This window comes from Teleopsis dalmanni, chromosome 1 (assembly GCF_002237135.1).
Source record: "Teleopsis dalmanni isolate 2A chromosome 1, ASM223713v2, whole genome shotgun sequence".
NCBI lineage: Eukaryota > Metazoa > Arthropoda > Insecta > Diptera > Diopsidae > Teleopsis > Teleopsis dalmanni.
The window spans coordinates 115,526,827-115,547,637 of NC_051846.1; the positions used below are offsets into that span (position 1 = coordinate 115,526,827).

Consider the following 20,811-nt stretch of genomic DNA (forward strand, 5'->3'; position numbering starts at 1 on the left):
ATTTAAAATCGTTACCGATTGTAAGGCCTTCGCGTGTACATTGAAAAAAGATGATGTACCTACTAGAGTAGCAAGATGGGCTCTATTCTTACAAGATTTTGATTACGAAATAGAGCATAGAATGGGCACTAACATGAAACATGTCGATGCACTAAGCCGTGTTTATTGTCTGTTGCTGGAAGATTCGTTGTGCCATAGAATAAAAAATGCGCAATTAAGCGATGACTGGACGAAAGCTGTGCGAAAAATTTTGGAAACTCAAAATTATGGCGATTTTTACTTAAAACACGATATATTATTCAAAGATAATGTTAAAGAACGGATGGTTATTCCTTCCTCTATGGAAAACGAAATAATTGAGATCGCTCATCGTCAGGGCCACTTTGGGTCAAAGAAAACTCAAGACATTGTTGAAAAAAATTATTACATATCAAATATAAATCCAAAAGTAGACAAAGTAGTAAGAGGATGTATCGAATGTTTAGTAGTGAACAGTAAATCAGGAAAGAAAGAGGGATTTCTTAATCCTATAGATAAAGGTAATAGACCATTGGAAACGTATCATATCGATCATGTAGGACCGTTGGATCAGACTAAAAAAAAATACAACTATATTTTGACAGTAGTAGACTCATTTTCCAAGTTTGTGTGGTTATACCCCACTAAAAGTGTAGGAGTTGAAGAGGTAATCGAAAGATTAAATAAACAATCGATGGTTTTCGGAAATCCTGCTGTGATTATCAGTGACCGAGGCACTGCGTTCACAGCAAGCAGGTTCAAAGAGTATTGTACGAACGAAGGGATCAAACACCTATTAATAGCCACAGGCGTTCCGCGGGGAAACGGCCAGGTAGAAAGAATACATAGAACAGTTATTACAATGCTCAGTAAATTATGTGTGAACTCGCCAGAAAGTTGGTACAAACACGTAGAAAGGGTACAACAAGCTATCAATAGCACTCCAGCTCGGAGTACTCAGTATTCTCCATTTAAAATTTTGACAGGGGTCGAGATGCGCATAAAAACTAATGTTGCATTAGGGTCGTTAATCACAGAATGTGTAATGGAAGAGTTATTTGAGGGAAGAAATGAAATGCGTGAACAAGCAAAAGAAAATTTACAGAAAATAGCTGAAGAAAACAGGAATACATATAACAAGGGTAGGAAAGAAGAAGTTAATTATGAAATAGACGATTTAGTTGTCATCAAACGTACCCAATACGGAACAGGACTCAAATTAAAACAAAAATATTTAGGACCGTATCGAATAGTAGAAAAGAAAAGACGAGGTAGATATGTAGTTGAGAGAGTCGGAAATGGCGAAGGATCAAAGAAATGTGAAACAGTAGCAGAACATATGAAAGCGTTTAAGGGGTCATCCGGGACGGATGACATGTCAGGATAGCCGAATGTAGGAAAGTAGGTATGACAGCGGCGCAAAAGTAATTTAAAGTAGTAGAGTTATGTCGCTGTCATAAGAAAAGAGCGCAGGGCAACTCCGTTGCTTTGAGGTGTGAGTGGAAGTAAAAAGAAGTAGTGAGAGTGAGCAGCTCATAGAGGAAAGAAGCATATTCGTGCGTGCGTGTTAAAATTAGTTTAAAAATAACTATTACAATTAGTTTAAAATTAACTATTAAAATTAGTTTAAAATTAACTATTAAAATTAGTTTAAAATTAACTATTAAAATTAGTTTAAAATTAACTATTAAAATAAACTTAAGGTCTAGAACCTACATATATATATATATATATATACATATATTCTATGAGTAAAAAATATGAGAAAAAAGCAAAAGTAATAAACTTTAATTTTATAAAAATTTGGATAGCCCTTATTAAGAAGTTATGAAACAAAAACAATAATATGTGCATATGCCTATGCCTATAATCATAAAATAGAATAAATTCCTATATTTAAATTTGGTGCTGAAAAGTAATATTTAGTTGCTAGCAAATAAAAACAGGAGAATACAAGGATACAAAATTAAAACAAAAAATGCACATGGAGCACGTCTTCACTATGTTATAGAGCGTTGGAGATTAATGCATTTTCTCTCTATTTATTGTAGCATTGCTACCCGCTCCCCCCTTCATGACTATTTCGCAAATTGAGTTTGTTTCTAGATTTCTACTCTATAATATTTATATTTAATGGTAAATCTCCACATAAAAAGTTACTTCAAATTTACCAATCGAAAACGACGTCAAAGACTATTCAAAACTCGTTACAACTCAATTTTAAATTTTGCATCTTCACGAAGCGGGAGGGGTTGGTGTGTTAAACCATTTCATAGTTAACGAGTACAAGGAAATTTGTATTGTTTTCGCGTCATTTGTGTGCTCTCTGAACTATAGTTGTTGGTATTTTATGTACAAATATGTAGTTAACAAGAGAGAAATCAAGAAGAGCAACTCATAAGAATATCAAAACAATAAATGTTTGCAAAATACCAAAAACTGGGTTTTTCTTTTATTTCGCTTGGTCTTCAATCCATTTCAATCATCTCAGAATTGCTTACGAAACCCAAATTTTTTCTTTATATAGAAGAAAACAGCACTGCATTTTTTTGTAAGTTATTGTAATTTGTGTGAACTTTTATGAAATCTTAGCGAAATTGAGATTAACAAAAAAAAAAAAATAAAATAAAATAAAATAAAATACAATTTGTATGTATATAAAATAAATTAACTTTTGATATTTTCATAATTCAATTATTTATGTTTATTTACGTTATTTGCTGCTAAAATTTAAATTGTTGCAGTCTCAAAATTGTACTTCCAGTCTCAAAAATAATTATTTACGAATAAATATATACAAAAATTATTTCCAAGTCCACTGATGACGGGCATTTGGCAATACTCGAAACAGCTGTATGGTCAGCCAAAAATTAATTAATTCAAATATAAAAAAAAATAAAATTTTTGTTGTTATATTTCACTACTGTTCGTTCGAAAAACCTCTATAAGAAATTATATTACATTCTAAAAGCAATAAGTGTTTATTTTTTTATAGGCTAATTGGTCAAAACTTTTTTATTATTGTTGTTAAAAATAAAAACAAAAGCAATAAAAACAAAAAAGTCGTGTTAGTTAGACCACTTATAACTCAAGAACGGCTGGACCGATTTTAATTATCTTTGATTTGTTGGAATCGTCTCCGCTCCGAATAGCAGAATACATTATAAAATATTGGAAAAATCCACTAATTTTAGCGAAAATAATAAATTTGAAAATTCTGTTTTAAACTGTTGACAGTTCGACAGTTTGAGTGATATTGATTTCATTTTAAATTTTTTTTTTTCAAATAGTTTAAATATTTAAATTTCAAATATAATAAATTCAAATATAATGAATAAATACTGTCAATAATATATGAGCTGAAAGTATCGATTTGTTTGTTTTGTATGAGTGTTTAATATGAACAATGCCGCGACCCAGAAAGTCTAATCTTTCGCAACAAAGCCGTAATGCAATTAGGCGTCGAAACATTACGTATGCATCCACTGAAGAAGAACGAGAAATCGCACGAGGAAGGAGCCACATTAGTATGACCCGCCTTCGCGTTTCTCAAAACGGCTCGGTTGGCTCGGAGTAATCGTCGAGCTCATCACACAGATCGACAACGAAAAAATATCCGACTATCAAGAACAAATGTCTCTATTATTGATTTGTATCGAGAAGCATTTCTATACGATTGCGCAAATGATTACACTTCGCATCCTTTCGTTCGCATTGGTCCAATGGACGTTACTTGCAAACATTGCGAGGCATTAAAGTTTGCTGAAGAATCGCCGGAATTGTGCTGCCTTAATGGCAATGTGAAATTCCCATTATTGATTCGGGCACCTGAGTCATTGCATTCATTGCTTTGTGGTGAAACACCAGAATCACGATTTTCAAAAGTGCAATAGCTGCTTTCAAATGACTTCATTCGGGACGGACATTATCGAAGAACATGGATTTAATCCGACGTTCAAGGTAATTTATGTTGAAAAGAGTAAATCTTCATTTTCTTTAAGAGATTAGAGTTAAGATAAAAAATTTGATCAAATGTGAAATATAGGTGAAAAAGTTTTGTTATATTCCTGTATTTGTGTCTACAATAAATAAGGAATGTTAACATTTTAAAAAAATTGGCATTATAAATCAGTAATAATGACTTCGCTTTCGACTCCTCAGATTCAAGGCCAGATTCACCAACGAATTGCATCATTGCAACCTGTTGAAGATGCACAACATAAATTCTTGCAAATATACATCATGGGCAATATGACGGCACAACTTGAACGGCGTCAAGAGATCAACACAGCAATGAAAATAGCAAATCTTCAAGATCTGTAGCAACTACTTCATGAACATCTTCGTCAGGCTGTTCAAGAATGCGTTAAAGCGCATGCCACATGATAACTATAAATTTGTGATCAGAGCGAATAAACGACCAGCAGAAACACATGAACGCAAATTTAACGCTCCAACAATAGATGAAGTTGCAATCCTGATCGTTGGAGAAAACTTGAACACACGCGATATTGTGCTTACACATCGCGATACTGGGCAACTGCAACAAGTATTGAAACACGCCGTTCATATGACACGTTGCAATACCCACTGATGTTTGGGCAAGAAGATAATGGATATCACTTCAATATAAAAATGATAAACCCATTGAATGGTGGGTATCAACATCATAGTTTTCAATTCAGAATACTGACGTGAGTTTTACTTCTAAGAAACTAATTTTACTGTTTTTAAATCAGGTGAGGAAACTACCAAGAAGGTTAGTTCGATGAATTATTATGCATATCGTTTAATGATTCGTGAAAATGCTGACAACTATTTGCTGCGATTTCCGTAGATTGTTTCAGCAGTATTACGTCGACGTGTACGTCAAAGTAGAAACAGAGTGCCTAACTTATATTCAGTTGAACCAAGTCAAACTGCGTTCGGAAGAGTATATACATTTACGAGATGCAATTAGCACCGACGGAGATGCAGCTAATATTGGTCGTTTGACTATTCTACCGGTATTGTACACAGGTAGTCCACGCCATATGCATAAATATGCGCAAGCTGCAGTGACTTATGTTCGTCATTACGGTCGGCCAGATCTATTCATTACGTTTGCGTGTAATTCAAAATGGAAAGAAATTGTTCAAATGCTGCTTCCTGGACAGACATCAAGTGATCGGCACAACATCACTGCACGTATATTCAAGCAATTCGGTCGCTGATGAACCTAAAATTTAATATAACATTCATTGGCTGTTACGCAGCACGAAGTTCGCGGGGTCACCTAGTATTATATAAAATAATACAACTCAAAAATTATATATTTTGAACTATTTTGAAATATATTATTAATATAAATAAATAATATGTTCAAAACATATTACGATTACAAAATGCGGTTAGTTAGTGACTTTTTGAATAAAACAATTTTTTTTTTGGCAAATAAACATTTCATCTTTTAGCTCGATACATTTAATCCAGCGTTTTTCTATTTTTCTTATTCTCTCTAAATAATAGGTTTTCTCAAAGCTCTCAAAATACGCGTTGGTTTCGGTAATGACTTCTTTATTCGAATGAAATCTTTTACCGCCCAGCCATTTCTTTAGGTGTGGAAACAGAAAATAGTCGCAGGTCGTTGAATCTGGAGAATATGCTGGATGGGGTAGCAGTTCGTATCCCAATTCGTGTATTTTGGCCATCGGGACTAGACAAGTATGCACATCTGCATTGTCTTGATGGAACAGCACTTTCTTCTTCGCCAAATGCGGCCGTTTTTGCTTCAAATCAACCTCGAATCTGTTCAAAAGCTTTAAATAATATTTATCTTTCTTTGATCTTTTTACCTTTCTCGAGGTAATCGATGTTAATGACACCGCTTCCATCCCAAAAACTCTGGCTATGACCTTGTTGGCTGACAGACTCTGTTTGGCCTTCATTGGTCCACGTTCACCTCTAGCAACCCACTGTTTCGATTGTTCCTTGTTCTTGGCGAATTGTGATCTCGTGGAGAGTTTTTTCATGTCCAAATATTAGTGTAAAATATGATGTACCCGCTCAGTTGAGATACCTACAGCATGAGCCAACTCACGCACTTTCATTCTCCGATCATCCAACATCATTTCATGTATTTTATCGACGATTTCCGGCGTGATCACTTCTTTTGGGCGACCTGAACGTTCGGCGTCACTAGGGCTGTCTGCTTTGAACGGCTATCAAACACCAACTGAACGACGTAATTTGCTCAAAATTAAAAAGTTGCCCACTGGTAGATTACAACTGACGGCAGCACTGTTGCATTGACTTATCAAACCGCCTCGTATTAAAAAAACAAAATATATTAAACGAAACAGAATATATTAAAATATAAAGTTCTAAAGGATTGAATATTATTATGATATATATTATATTAGGTTGTTCGGAAAGTAATTTCGTTTTTTCCCGACAGAGGATGTAATTGTATTTACTTTTTTTCCAGCAAAGACCAAAAATTTTATGAGCGTGGAATTATGCTACTATCAGAGAGAATGCAAAAGGTGTTGGACCAGAACGGCCAATATATAATTTAATAAAGTATTTGTTTATTATACGAAAACTGCCTTTCATTTCCACAAAAAAGAAAACGAAACTACTTTCCGAAAAACCTAATATTATGAAGTATTGAAACGAAGAAAGGAAGACCTAACCCCTCTGCAATTTTAAAAATTGAATTAAAGCTAAACAGTTTAAAGTTAAATGTTAGAGAAATAGATTTTAGTATAAAAATAATTTTATACTTATTATTAAAATCTATTTCTATAAGTATATAAAAAAAGAGTAAATTATATAAACAACAAATTCTAAATTTGATAACATAGATAATAAATTTTTTCGATTAAATAGAAAATAATAGAAAATACTCCATTTAATAGTATTACATTAAGACTGAAAAGTTTTCGGAAATTCTCATTTAAAATTCGCGCGCTGTATATTTTTCGATATTTTAAGTTTATGTAGTTTGGCAGCACTGTCTTTAATTACTATGCCAAAAATGAGCGCGATCTGTCAGACAGTTCGTTTACGGCAGCTGTTGAAACCAGTTCACCTCAGTAGTGCGTTGCGAAATGTCTTCGACGGTCTTACGACCGTCCTGAAAGGCTTTGTACCACTCATAAACTTGAGTTTTCGATAAAACTGATTCCCCATAAGCCTTTTGTAGCATTCGCAACGATTCTGCACACGAAATTCGTTCGAAACACAAAATTTGATGCAAACTCTTTGTTCAATATTTTTTTCCATTGTTTTTTTCGCAACGCACTACTGAGGTGAACTGGTTTCAACAGCTGCCGAAAACGAACTGTCTGACAGATCGCGCTCATTTTTGGCATAGTAATTAAGGACAGTGCTGCCAAACTACATAAACTTAAAATATCGAAAAATATACAGCGCGCGAATTTTAAATGAGAATTTCCGAAAACTTTTCGGTCTTAATGTATATAACAAGTCAATAAAGAATAAATTAATTAATTATTATTTAAGTTTCATCAGTTGAACAAAAACATTCCCAAATATGCAAAAACAAAACGTTATTGCCTATTTCTATTATTATTATTGAAATCATACGTTTATTATTCTCGTATGTGAGTTTATATTCTCTTTGCTCAAGTTTTCTCACTAATGCCGCTCTGAGAATTTGAGTGAAAAATTGAACCTAAAAATGATCTAACAGTAGACCCGCAGTGTGATCAGCGAATTTAATCTTAGTAATTAATACAATCATAAGACTACATATGTATATAAAATATTTACCAATAATTGGTAAAACATTTTTTAAAAATAGTATGCTTTAGCTTTACCACATGTATTGTATGTAGAAAATTAATATAGGATGAATAAAAATTAATAAAAATTAAAATTAAGCCTTCGATTTATAGGTAAGGTAGTTTAAATAATTAACGGTATTTTAAGAATATGTATATGCCCTTCATAGATACTGAACATGTATAAACGGAATATTAGTACAAGGGGCGCAGTGTATCGGCTATTAGCTTTTGCAAGCGGATAATTGCAGAAAAATTAAGACTTATTTAAATAACTACATAATCATTTACTAGATTACTAGATCGGTTACTAGATCGACCTAGATGAAAGGTTATCGTTAATTAAATATGGTAGAAGTGATAATTTATATGTTAGTGCTCAACTACTAATTTCCACTAATTTACCTTTGAGGTAAAATGCATGGAGCGTATTTTTTTACACTCTATAATATTTTTACTCAATGCTGCGAATACTACAAAAGAGAGAGAGTAAGCAAAACAAAAAGGCGTTTTTCATTCATCTTTTGAGCAATTGTTTTGTAAATTTGCTTAAAAATGAGGACGCAGTATCAAAGACCGCCTCAAAGACAATGTCTTCGAACACCACTTTTCCATCTGGGAAGGTAGTCAGAGACGAAATGGACTTATTTGATACTAATACCCGAACAAAACGTAACGAGGCTGTTTCTATTCCTTCTTTTTATTGTACACTTGCTAAACGTTTTTATATGCAATGTAAGGTGAGGCAATATTTCTGAAGTTCATGCATTGACTTTGCTTTTGGTCCTATTATTTTTAATATATGTATAATCGACAAGATCGTTTAAATTAATTTTAATTTGATTTTTTATTAAATTCAATACTGGACTCATACAAATAACGTCATAGTCAAAATTATATACACAGCAAACACCACTATATATGTACAAGGTTTTTGTTGTTGTTGTTGGAAGTTGCAAAAAAAAATTTGTTGTCACTTGAATCAAAACTCCTTTGCTGTTTTATGAAGGCTCAAACATTTACAATGATATTAACCCATATCCGCGCAACGTTTGATTAATCGAACAGCAATTTTTACCACTTTTCATGGTTTTTTTTTATATTAGAAAAAATTTAAGACTTTGTATATGTAATTACTTTGAATGTATGAAGCTTTACTAATTGAACTTTAGAAAAAACATTACTTTTGGTTTACTTTAAATAAACGGTAAAATGGTAAAAAAAATAAAATATAAAAAAAATAATTATATATTATAGTTTTATTGTCTATAAGTCAAACTTGAAAAAACACTTTTAGATTTTTTTATGAAGTCTTTCGTTCAGCCCACATAGATGTGTAAAGTTGAGTTTTCGATTATTCGAACACTGGGCACTAATGTCTATAAACTTTTCTATTAAACAGTGAACTACAATGCAACTTTTTCGTAGTCATTGAAAAGTAGTTAAAGCAATAAAAGTACGGCAAATACTTATTTTATTACATTCAGTCGGCAAAAGCGAGTGGTTTGAAATTCAATATGCGGTAAATATTAAAATTCCATAATAATGTAATACACCAAAGAACAATAATATATAAATTTAAATTTGGAAATATGGTACCTATATTTGTACCGTACTTTATATATTCAATAGGACTTGGCGCATAAAATGAAAGATGTTGCAGCGTTAACACTATTTCACTTATTTTTGGATGGTGAAGTTCTTCAACTGATTATTCAAGAAACAAATCATTATGCCCCACAGGTGAATTCTGCTTTTTGGCTAAATATTACTACTCGAAAGCGGTTTTTAGGCATTTTGATTTTGTCTGAGTATCACACTCTGCCATCAGTTCGCGACTACTGGTCAAACCATCCTCTTTTGGGTATACCAATAGTAAAACTCTGCACGTTCAGAAGTAGCTTTTTAAAAATTAAGCAATTTATTCACTTCAGAAATAACTACAGCTTAGATGAAAATAATAAAATGGCCAAGGTAATGTATAAATATTTTCCACACTATTTGTTTTCCTGAATAGTTTCCTTGTATTAAAGATTCGACCTCTTTACGAAATCATAAATAAATAATTTATGCAGTTCGGTTTATGGATGGAGTAACTCTTAGTTGATGAACAGATATTCCCAGTATAAGTTGTGGTGTCTTTGTTTGGCAACTGGTTACCTATATAGTTGCATCCTATACGCAGGATCAGCGGGTAACTATAATAAGAAACTTGGACTGGAAGTTGATGTTGTACTACGTTTACAAGAAAACATTCAGTTTCCAAGCATAATTTGATAATTTTTTCGCATCACTCCACCTCATGTTTCTTCTGTCTAAAAAAGGAAAATGTGCAAGAGGCACCGTCACACATAGGGGTATTTGACCAAGTTAGGCGGCCAAAATTATTTTTGTGTGATTTTTAACTCAAAATGTTATGTAAACCTACTTCATGACTTTTAGAGTTGCTAAAACAAAAAAATAAACAAAATAATTAATCATGTCTAAAAAATACACTGTGTTTGATAAAATGTTGCAAATGTATAGCAAGCTGCTCCTCTCAATTCAGAATTCGAGTAAGATATTAAAACAAATAAATATTATTTATTATATTATTATAAATATAATTATAAATATTATTATAATAATAAAAAGTATTTTACAGTAAAATTATGATTGAAAGCATGCATTTTTCTGTTCTTATCTTAGACCAATAAGTGTAATTTTAAAAAGATTTAAAATATTTCAAAATTTAATATTTCGCTATCTGAGCTAAGTTCATCTTTCTCACTTAAGCACATTATGGTGTCTTCCAGTTCATTAGTAGGGAGAAGCATTTTTAACGCTTCCTTTGGCTTTCCTCTCAATCTAGGCAGGAGAGGATCTGAAGTTAATAACAATCTATTTAATATAGCTGTATTGCAGGACTCCCGAGAAAATTTTCGTGCGTAGTTCTCACGATACAGTCTGCAATGCTTATTACGTGCTTCTGCCGCTTCTTCTGACAGTTGTCCTATAGGCAGCAGTGCATTTTTAATGACAATTTCTCCATGAATAAGAATCTTATGCATAGTAGGCGTCATAGGGTATCATGGATTAAATTTTTCAGTATCTATGTGATATCCACTTGATATGACTTCTAAAATCACTTTTAAACGAAAAATTAGGTTTGGATCTATACTCCTGATTTCTGCTAATAACACAGGCTCTGAAAAAATCGCCTACTTGTGTTTCCATCATTACTATTTCCGAATTCAGGTTTAGGCACATCTACAATAAGACCCATATTGTTTTTGAATGCCTTTTGAAGTTCGATTTTTCTCTGCAAAGTTACAACTTTGTCACTATCTTAACGTGATTGCCATTTCTAAATAGGCAATTTATAGGACAAGTGTAACAGGCTCTCAAATAGTCTTATTCTCGCATGCAGAATTGATAGAGCTGTAGTCAAATCATTAAAATCCTTTGAAGTTTTGTTACATATATAGCATTTCATAGTAGAACTAGTGTGTGTGATAGTATTGCATACTTTGGTATCTACCATGGTAAGCAGCAAATTATGTTTTGTACGTATATTTTTTCCCATTAAGGTTATATTTGTTTCTACAAAGGACCTTATTGCATTTTGAATATAATTTACTTCTTTGATCGTTACGTCGACAGTTTCTTTTACAAATCGGAAGGGGATAGGACGGCAATAGCGTGGTAAAGAAGGACTTGGGCTCTCCTATATCACTTTCTGAGTGTTTGATAATATTAGTTGCAGTTGTACCAACTGTTATGTCTGCCTCTTGTTATTAGTGTGGTCATTAGATGCTTAGCATGGCACGGTGGCAGATCCGGTATGCTCACCGGTTTCGGGGTGTGGTTCTTGGCATCCAGTAACCACCTCAGACACCAAACAAAAATAAATAAAAATTGACTAATTCTATATATATATGTCTCCAAACCTATGGGGACCTATAGAGAACATTTTACTTCTCCCAGTCTTTCAATCAAGTCAAATGTTTTATATGTATCATCAGTTTATTAACAGTTTATTAACATAACATACACATACCTCCTGGTGTGTCCCTATACTACCCATAGAGCCTATAATTTATCTAGCCATGATCAGGCTATTCCTATCAGAAAAATTATGCCTGTCACTTATATTTAGGAGCTACAAAAAAACTACAAAAAATTGAATCTAAAAATTTTACACTTTAAATATAAGTTTTATTTAATATACAATAATAATAAAAAAAATATGTTTAAATTTACTGATAGGTATAACAAATTTTTATTATTAATGAAATTTTCTTAATTATTATCACTATATTAATGCCAACAAAACAAAAAGGATTCATAAGATATTTACAAAAGAATTATAATGCATAATCACGTACTAAGAAAGTATATGCTGAACAAACAAAAATGTAATAAAAATAAAAAAAAAGCTTCCTATGCATCAGATTATAATAATAATTATACTTTTTTAAACTTCTCTTATAATAAATTAAAAAAAAATAAATTATTTAATATAAAAATAATAAAAAAAAACAAATTTTAAGAATTAAAGTTAATCTTAAAAAAAAACTCTAATAAGAAAATGAACACATGTAATGAAAAAAAAATTAATTAAAGGTAAAAAGAATTAATTAAAACTTAGAAAAAACAATAGGACGTATTTCAGGCGTTATTATTCAATATACCTTGTGGCGCTCATGTGGCATCATCAAAAACAGAAGTTAATAAATTACAAATCAAATAAAAATTTGACAATCCTGTTTTTTAAAAACACATACGTTCAAGTTTTAAGTTCGTTGTTATCGAAGCAATATAATTGTTAGTTGAAAAGAAACTTTAAATAAAATTATTAAAAACTTATATTTTATTGCATTCTTTACTACATTGGTGACCCTCGACGGTTAGAAATAAGTGCTACGGTAGTTATTAATAATAAAAGTCGTAAATTCGGAACAACTCAAAACATGTCGCAAACTGAAGCAGACAATAATGTACATGATGCTAATGATATGCTGACAGTTAATAGTGCGCAAATTAACACTCTAGCTGGTGACATTTGCCGCATAGGAGTTAAAGCACCTGCTTCTGCAAGCGAGATCCAGATCTATATTTCATTCAAATGGAGTCGCAGTTTCGAAACGCGGGCGTAACAACGAATCAAACGAAGTACGACCACGTTGTCGGCAGTCTCGACAGCAACACGTTGAGGAACATCGCCGATATCATACGTGCTCCACCTGCCGTTAATAAGTATGAAGCAGTCAAGAGACGATTGATTCAAGATTTCGCGGATTCAGAAAATCGCAAACTTCGACGGCTCATGCAAGAAGGTCAGTTAGGTGACCACAAGCCGTCGCATTTGCTACGAACGATGCGTGATTTGTCCAGTGGCACTATGAATGATGGCGCAATAAAACAATTGTGGTTGGATAGTCTACCAGAAGCTGTACGAGCGGTCGTATCCATTTCTGATGTCGATTTGGATAAATGTGCACAACAAGCAGATATAATGCTGGAAATGGGAAATTACAATTCTGTTTCTGAAGTGCATACCAGTGAGAGAAATTTAGGGAACAATCCAGCTGTGCCTTCTTCCTTTGATGTCAGGCATTTAGTGAATGCTGTGGAAGAACTTAGCAAGCAGTTTCGAGACAGCAAAGTGTCGCAACACCAATTTCGCTCACGACGTAGATCAAATACACCGGCACGAACACAACATTCACGAACGCGCCCGGAAAACCTGGTATTGAAATATCCAGTGTGTTTCTACCATCATCGTTTTGGCACAAGTGCGCGCAAGTGTGCCAAGCCATGCAGTTTCACAACCATGGAAAACTAAATTCCGCTTCGTCACCGGCGGTTGGCGAAGCAAAAAGTTATTACAAATCCAGCCGATTAAATGTTTTAGATCCCTCGACGCAATTGAAATTCCTTATCGACACAGGTGCAGATTTCTCAATTCTACCCGTATCAATCTTCGGCAGAACTAAGCCGACAGCATCTGCCAAACTCTTGTATGCAGCAAACGGAACTTCAATACAAACATACGGAAATAAATTAATGACGTTGAATCTCGGCGCAAGCTTGATTGGGAGTTCGTCGTAGCCGATGTATGTAAACCTATACTGGGAGCTGACTTTCTGCAATATTACGGTCTAATGGTAGATTTGCAGCGTAAACTCCTCGTTGACAGCAAAACTAATATGAAAGTTCATTGTGCAACAGCGTTACAAATGCCAGAGCTAGAATTCGCAGTGAATGCAGATCATCCATTCCGAAAATTATTGGAAGAGTTCAAAGATCTAACAATTCCAACATCGTATAACAAGTCTGGAGCAGTAAGAACCACGATGCAACATCACATCGTTACCACGGGGCAACCAGTCTATGCACGTCCAAGGCGGCTCAATCCACAAAGGTTGCAAGCAGCAAAAAGTGAGTTCCAGCACATGCTTGATCAAGGGATATGCACTCCTTCAAAAAGCGAATGGGCCAATCCGTTACATATGGTGGAGAAGAAAAATGGTACTTGGAGGCCGTGCGGAGATTACAGACGACTCAATGCACAAACAGTTCCAGATCGTTACCCGATACCGCACATTCAAGATTTTACTCAGAATTTCAGTGGTAAAACTATTTTCACCACACTTGACTTGGAACGAGCTTACTTCAGTATACCTAGAGCACCTGAGGACAGAAAGAAAACTGCTATTATCACACCATTCGGGCTGTTCGAGTTTAATGTGATGACATTCGGACTGTGCAATGCAGCTCAAACTTTTCAACGGTTCATGGACCAAGTACTTAGCGGTTTGGACTTCACGGTATGTTATATAGACGATATCTACATCGCGTCTAGGAATGAAGCTGAACACATTCAACACATTCGCACAGTGTTTCAGCGTTTACACCAATTTGGTCTAAAACTCAACATCAACAAGTGCGTGACGGAAGTTATCTTTCTCGGTCACAGTATTGATCAAAATGGCATTCGTCCGCCAAAAGAAAGGGTTAAAGCAATTCTCAATTGTCCGAAGCCAAGTAGCGCGCAAGAACTTCTAATGCAGCGGTAGTTCAAGAAAAGCTGCAGAAACTAATAATAGGAAATCGGAAAAATGACAAAACGCCAAAAGAAGCTGAATCAGCATTCGTTGATGATTAGAAAACGCTTGCTGATGCCAGTTCACTAGCACACCTAACAGCAGAAGCCAGTCTCATTCTACATGTCGATGCGAGTAATACAGCGGTGGGAGCTGCATTGCATCACATCCGTGAAGGCCGACTCGAACCACTTGGTTTTTATTCAAAACGGTTAACTGACACACAACGTCGGTACAGTACCTATGATAGAGAACTTCTTGCCATTTAGCGAATTAAAATAGGTAGACACAACAAAACAGTACTCGGAACCTTCAAGGCACCTGACCGGCGATTTGCAGCAGTACACCTTGATATCGTGGGGCCATTACCACCATCAGACGGATACAGCTACTGCCTGACATGCATAGATCGATTTACCCGGTGGCCTGTTGTTATTCCCATTATGGACATTAGTGCAGACACAGTAGCTGCGGCGTTCATCACGGGATGGGTTTCACACTATGGCGTTCCTTCAGAGATCACTACAGATCAAGGGAGGCAGTTCGAATCAGAGTTGTTCGCTGAACTTATGCAGTTGATTGGTACTAAACATCTACGTACAAGTTCGCAACATCCACAATCGAACGGAATTCTGGAACGATTTCATAGAACACTAAAAGCTGCACTGAAGTGTAAGTCTAATCAAAGGTGGACAAAGGAATTACCACTGATATTGCTGGCTTTATGGAGTGTGTTCAAAGACGACATCCAAGCTAGTCCAGCGGAAATGGTATATGGTACATCTCTTAAGCTTCCAGGAGAATTCTTTGAGAAGACGTCTCACATCGGATGTGACTCCGAATTCGCAATTTTTCTTAGGGAGACCATGGATCAATTACGTCCGGTTCCAGGTTCAAATCATGCAAAAGCGAAAACGTTCGTTCAACGAAACCTGCAGACGTGTTCACACGTGTTCCTAAGGGATGATAACGTTCGACCTCCCTTGAAATCACCTTATGACGGACCATACAAAGTGATACGGCGTGATCGTAAGCTTATTACCATTTTAATCAAAGACCGACCTGTCCAAGTGAGCATTGATAGAGTGAAGGCGGCTTACTTGTTGAATGAAGAAATCGAATCAAACACACAGTTGTCACGATATATTTCACTTCAGTCAAGTCCAGATCCACAACCTATACGAAGACCTCAGCAGGAGCTCAACTTTGGTCATAGCGCATCCAGTGGCAGAGTTATTCGATTACCTGTCAGATTTTTGACATAGGATCAAGTGCGTGTAACGTGGCATCGTTTCTACTCAACCACTGGTGGGGGAGTGATGTGGCGCTCATGTGGCATCATCAAAAACAGAAGTTAATAAATTACAAATCAAATAAAAATTTGACAATCCTGTTTTTTAAAAACACACACGTTCAAGTTTTAAGTTCGTTGTTATCGAAGCAATGTAATTGTTAGTTGAAAAGAAACTTTAAATAAAATTATTAAAAACTTATATTTTATTGCATTCTTTACTACAACCTCTATACTGCAATTCACTTTTGAGCTGAATATGCTGGACGTATGGTATATACACCTTTCCATATATCCACATATCCTTATATCTCCATAGTTATTAGCATAGTTCAATAAAAAAAAAAACAGTACAGCAGAAACTATTCTATTCTTTATGATCTGAATGTTTCGTATAATTATTTTTTTTTATTTATGTATTAACAATTTTTTTCTGATTTTAAAACTCCGACTTTTCGCACTCACTTCAACCGCCAAACTAAAAGACAAAAAAAAACTCCGTTTTTCTTTTCTGAAGACTTATATATCCTAATTTTATTTCGGTCAAATCTTCCTGTTACTTTAAGAACGGAGAACCAAATCTGGCTGTCTTTTTAAACCGCTTTCCAAAATATCTGTTACTACTGTTTCTTTTTTTGTTTGTTTTGTTATTTTTTTTTTGCACATTCCAAATTTTTAAGTGCACGGCTTTGGCAGCATTATTTTTTTTCATAATTCCTAATTTTGCCTAAAACTTTTCGTCGCGACTCTTGATCAAAACAAAACCAAAAAAAAATGTACAGAAGCTTTTTCTTCTTGCATTCCACAACCACAAAATTCCACAGCCAAAATAAAATGAAATAGTTAAATACCCAGTAGCAGAAATAAGGAGTAAAAAGGCCTTTTAAAAGGTATTTTTCTGCAGTAAGTAGTCCTTATACACTTGAATTTTTCACTATCTCTTTTTTGTTCTGGATGCGCCAATATCGAAGGCCTTACACACTCGCTGCGTAGAAATGGCCTTTAGAAAGCACTGCAGCACAAATTCTGAAAAAGGCATGTGACAAGGCCTTCTGGACTGCTTTAAGTTAATGCCTTACATTTTCGCTGCGTAAATAGGGCCTCCAAAAGATTTTAAAAAATGCATATATTTGTAATTAATTATATTTACTAAAATTCCAAAATCTATAATATTATAATAAAATTTATTTAAATTAAAATTATTAGCATTATTATAAATTAAATAATATTTACATTTTTTAAACTAATAATATAAAACTATCTGTAACTATACCTAGTTCTTTGCTTTCCTGATCCCGTTTCACTAAAGCTTTTACCTTCACTTTAATGGCAGCGATTTCTCCAACAATTACTTCATTTTGTCTCACAACAATTTCCGTCAGCTTTGTTATTTGATTCTATAAATCTGTGTAAAAATATATATTATTAATAAAAAACAAAGTGATAATTTTTAAAAAATACATACTTGCAATTATTTCTTCTGCATTCATGCTGAACGTTGTTCTGCGGAAAGTATTTTCAGCCATATTTATTTAACTGCAATTGTGGATAATTGGAATCAATATAAAAGAATCTTGGGAGGGAAATGCTACTAGTTTGAAATTTTTCTAATTTTTCTTTTCAACGTACTTCTACTGCTCATTTTCAAATAAAAGTATACTTACAATTGTTACAATTTTGTTACAATTATTACTTACAATTTTCCACTGTTTTGCATTACTATTAAATCTTTAGTGCATTTATTCATTTAATTAGTTTATATATTTTTATTTCTTTTTATAAACACTTATGTTACTTACTTACTTATGTGGCCATAACAACCCGTTACCGAGTTTCGGCCTGACGCAGGATGTCTCCCCAGGCGCCTCTGCTGCGTGCGCGCCTTCTCCAGTCTCGTATATCACCGGAGACACAATCTACCTCTACGCCTTCTTCCGCCAACTACTGCTTCAAACACCTTTTTCGCCGGAGCGTCTTCATCCATTCTCACGACATGACCAAGCCAGCGAAGCCGCTGGATGTTAATGCGCTGAATTATATCAATGTCGTGATAAAGTTCGTACAGCTCGTGGTTCATTCTAATGCGATAGTCGTCGCCAACTCGTAGAGGACCAAACATCTTACGAAGAACTTTTCTCTCGAATACTCCCAGTGCAGCTTCATCATTCTGTGATAACGTCCATGCTTCTGCGCCATACAGAAGCACAGGGAGGATGAGCGACCTATAGAGCGTAAGTTTCGTTTGTCGAGAGAGAGCTCTACATCCCAATTGCCTACTTCGTCTGAACTCCAGACTGACATCATTTGTATTCGTTACGGCGGTGCCAAGGTAGATGAAATCCTTGACAGATTTGAAAGTATAGTCGCCAGTCACCAGTCACCAGCCCGGTGTCCGAGCGACGCACATTTCTACCAGTAGCCGACATATACACTTGGCAGAAAAACTCTGCGTACAGAAAGTAAATTTTGTTTCAACATATAAAAAATTACTAAATAAATAAATTTTTTAAATTAATTTTATTTTTTATTAGTACTTTTATTTGTTATTTTCATTTTAAGGTAAAAATTATTTCTAACAGATCAGTAAAAAAATTATAATAATTAAAAATGTAAAAAATCAGCGCTATCGGTGGCAGAAAAAGTCTGCGTACAAGAGTTTAAAAAGCGTCAAAATATATTATTTTTTCAAAGATTTTACGTTTTTAGTAACTTGTTGGATAACCTTTCCTTTTTATGACCTCCATAAGTCGTTTTGGTATCGAATTGCCCAGCTTCGCAGTCTCATCGCTGCTTATTTTACCCCATTCCGCGTCGCTCACATTCTTCAGCATTTCTTTGGAGGTTATATTGTATTCATGTACCCGACGCTCCAATGAATGCTATAAATGTTCTATAGGATTCAAATATGGCGATTATGATGATGTTTTGATTTGCTTGGGGACATTTTAAAGCAACCAAATATTTACAACTTCTGCCGTGTGCTTTGGGTCGTTATCTTGTTGAAGTAAGTTATTATTCTGTAACCCCAACTTCTTGGCACTGCTCTTTAAATTGCGTTTTAAAATATTAAAATGATCATCTTTATTCATTATCGACTCAATGAATTTAATTTTTCTCACTCTATTACTCGCCATACACCCCCACACTATTACTCCTCCACTACCGTGTTTTATTGTTGGATATAAATCTTCATTATTAAAGGCATTACCCGGGATTCGTCATATAAGTGTTCGACCTTTGATGCTAAAGAGACCAAATTTGCTTTCGTCTGAAAAAATTATGCGTTTCCAAAATTCTGGAGACTTTTTTAAATACTCCCTTGCGAATGCTAAACGCTTCATTCTAATATCTTTGGAAGTAAGCGGCTTGCTTGGTGCAAACTGGCCATGGTAGTGGTATTTTTTTTAAATTTTGTGTACAGTATCCACTTGAATTTGCTTCTGGAATGTCTGGTCAATATATTTCTATAACAGAAGTCCAGTTAGACTAGGATTATCTTTCACAGAATTAATAATGCTGCGGGTTTCTCTTGTTGACAGCTTGGATGGACGCCCAGATCCCAACTTTGAGGTCAATAATCCTGTTTACTTGTAGTTGTTCACTACTCTTTGGATAAAAGAATGTGAACGCTTAACGATTTGACCAATTTCGCGATACATTTTCCTTTTTTTCCATAGATCAATAATAATACTGCTCCCACTGATAATAATTTCTTTTCCTTCATTTGCCATTATAAATTTAATTACTTTTTAATTGTTAAATTATAAAATAATTCGACTGTTAAAACTTCGGGAACTCCCCTTTATACATATGTTTTGTACGCAGACTTTTTCTGCCACCGATAGCGCTGATTTTTTACATTTTTAATTATTATAATTTTTCTACTAATCTGTTAGAAATAAGTTTTAGCTTAAAATGAAGATAACGAATTAAAGTAAAAATAAAAAATAAAATTAATTTAAAAAATTTATTTATTTAGTAATTTCTTATATGTTGAAACAAAATTTACTTTCTGTACGCAGAGTTTTTCTGCTAAGTGTACTTCGTTTTTCCCTCATTTACCGCTAAAATTTGCAAAAAATTTTGGTGAAATCTGAAATTCATGATTTTTGGCCCAAATATACCCAATGTAAAAAATTTTGACTAATTATTCCAAAAAAAAAATCCTTGGGCGTATATGGGTTAAGATCAGAGTTCCATGGAGGCCGAGGTAAAACAGCTCCTTATGATTTAACTCTTTTCAACATTTTTATAGAATCCAGTTATTGGTTGGAAAATATCTATTTTAACGTAAAAGCTAAAAATGGTTATTTAAAATATTGACATAATCGGTTTGATTTAAAGTGTCTCCTATCGATACCAATTCTCCAAATCTACAGTGTTGGAGCGTTTGAACTCAAATAATTAATATGTTGTATGATTAATCTTTTCTAAATTTGATATATTGTATATTGTAAGATATATATTTAATATATTTTACAATTGAAATATTTTATAATAAACAGATTAAGATATGTTTAATTAATTATTCTAACTATCCCCTGTATAATCTGTAATCAAACCAATGGTTCTAATTCTTGCTCTTTATTGCGTGTTGTTTTCGTGCTCAAGATGAGCAAATTTTGTT

The 20,811-nt window shown here is 34.0% G+C and overlaps 2 protein-coding genes across 2 annotated transcripts; both read left to right on the top strand.

Annotated features, from left to right (window-relative positions):
- Nucleotides 1–12,912: 12,912 nt before the first annotated feature.
- LOC119665636 lies at nucleotides 12,913–13,632 on the top strand. The gene has a single exon (XM_038074864.1). The coding sequence runs from the start codon at nucleotides 12,913–12,915 to the stop codon at nucleotides 13,630–13,632; it is 720 nt and encodes a 239-aa protein (XP_037930792.1).
- A 1,704-nt stretch (nucleotides 13,633–15,336) lies between these two features.
- Nucleotides 15,337–16,158, top strand: LOC119665637. The gene has a single exon (XM_038074866.1). The coding sequence runs from the start codon at nucleotides 15,337–15,339 to the stop codon at nucleotides 16,156–16,158; it is 822 nt and encodes a 273-aa protein (XP_037930794.1).
- The last annotated feature ends 4,653 nt before the right edge of the window (nucleotides 16,159–20,811 follow it).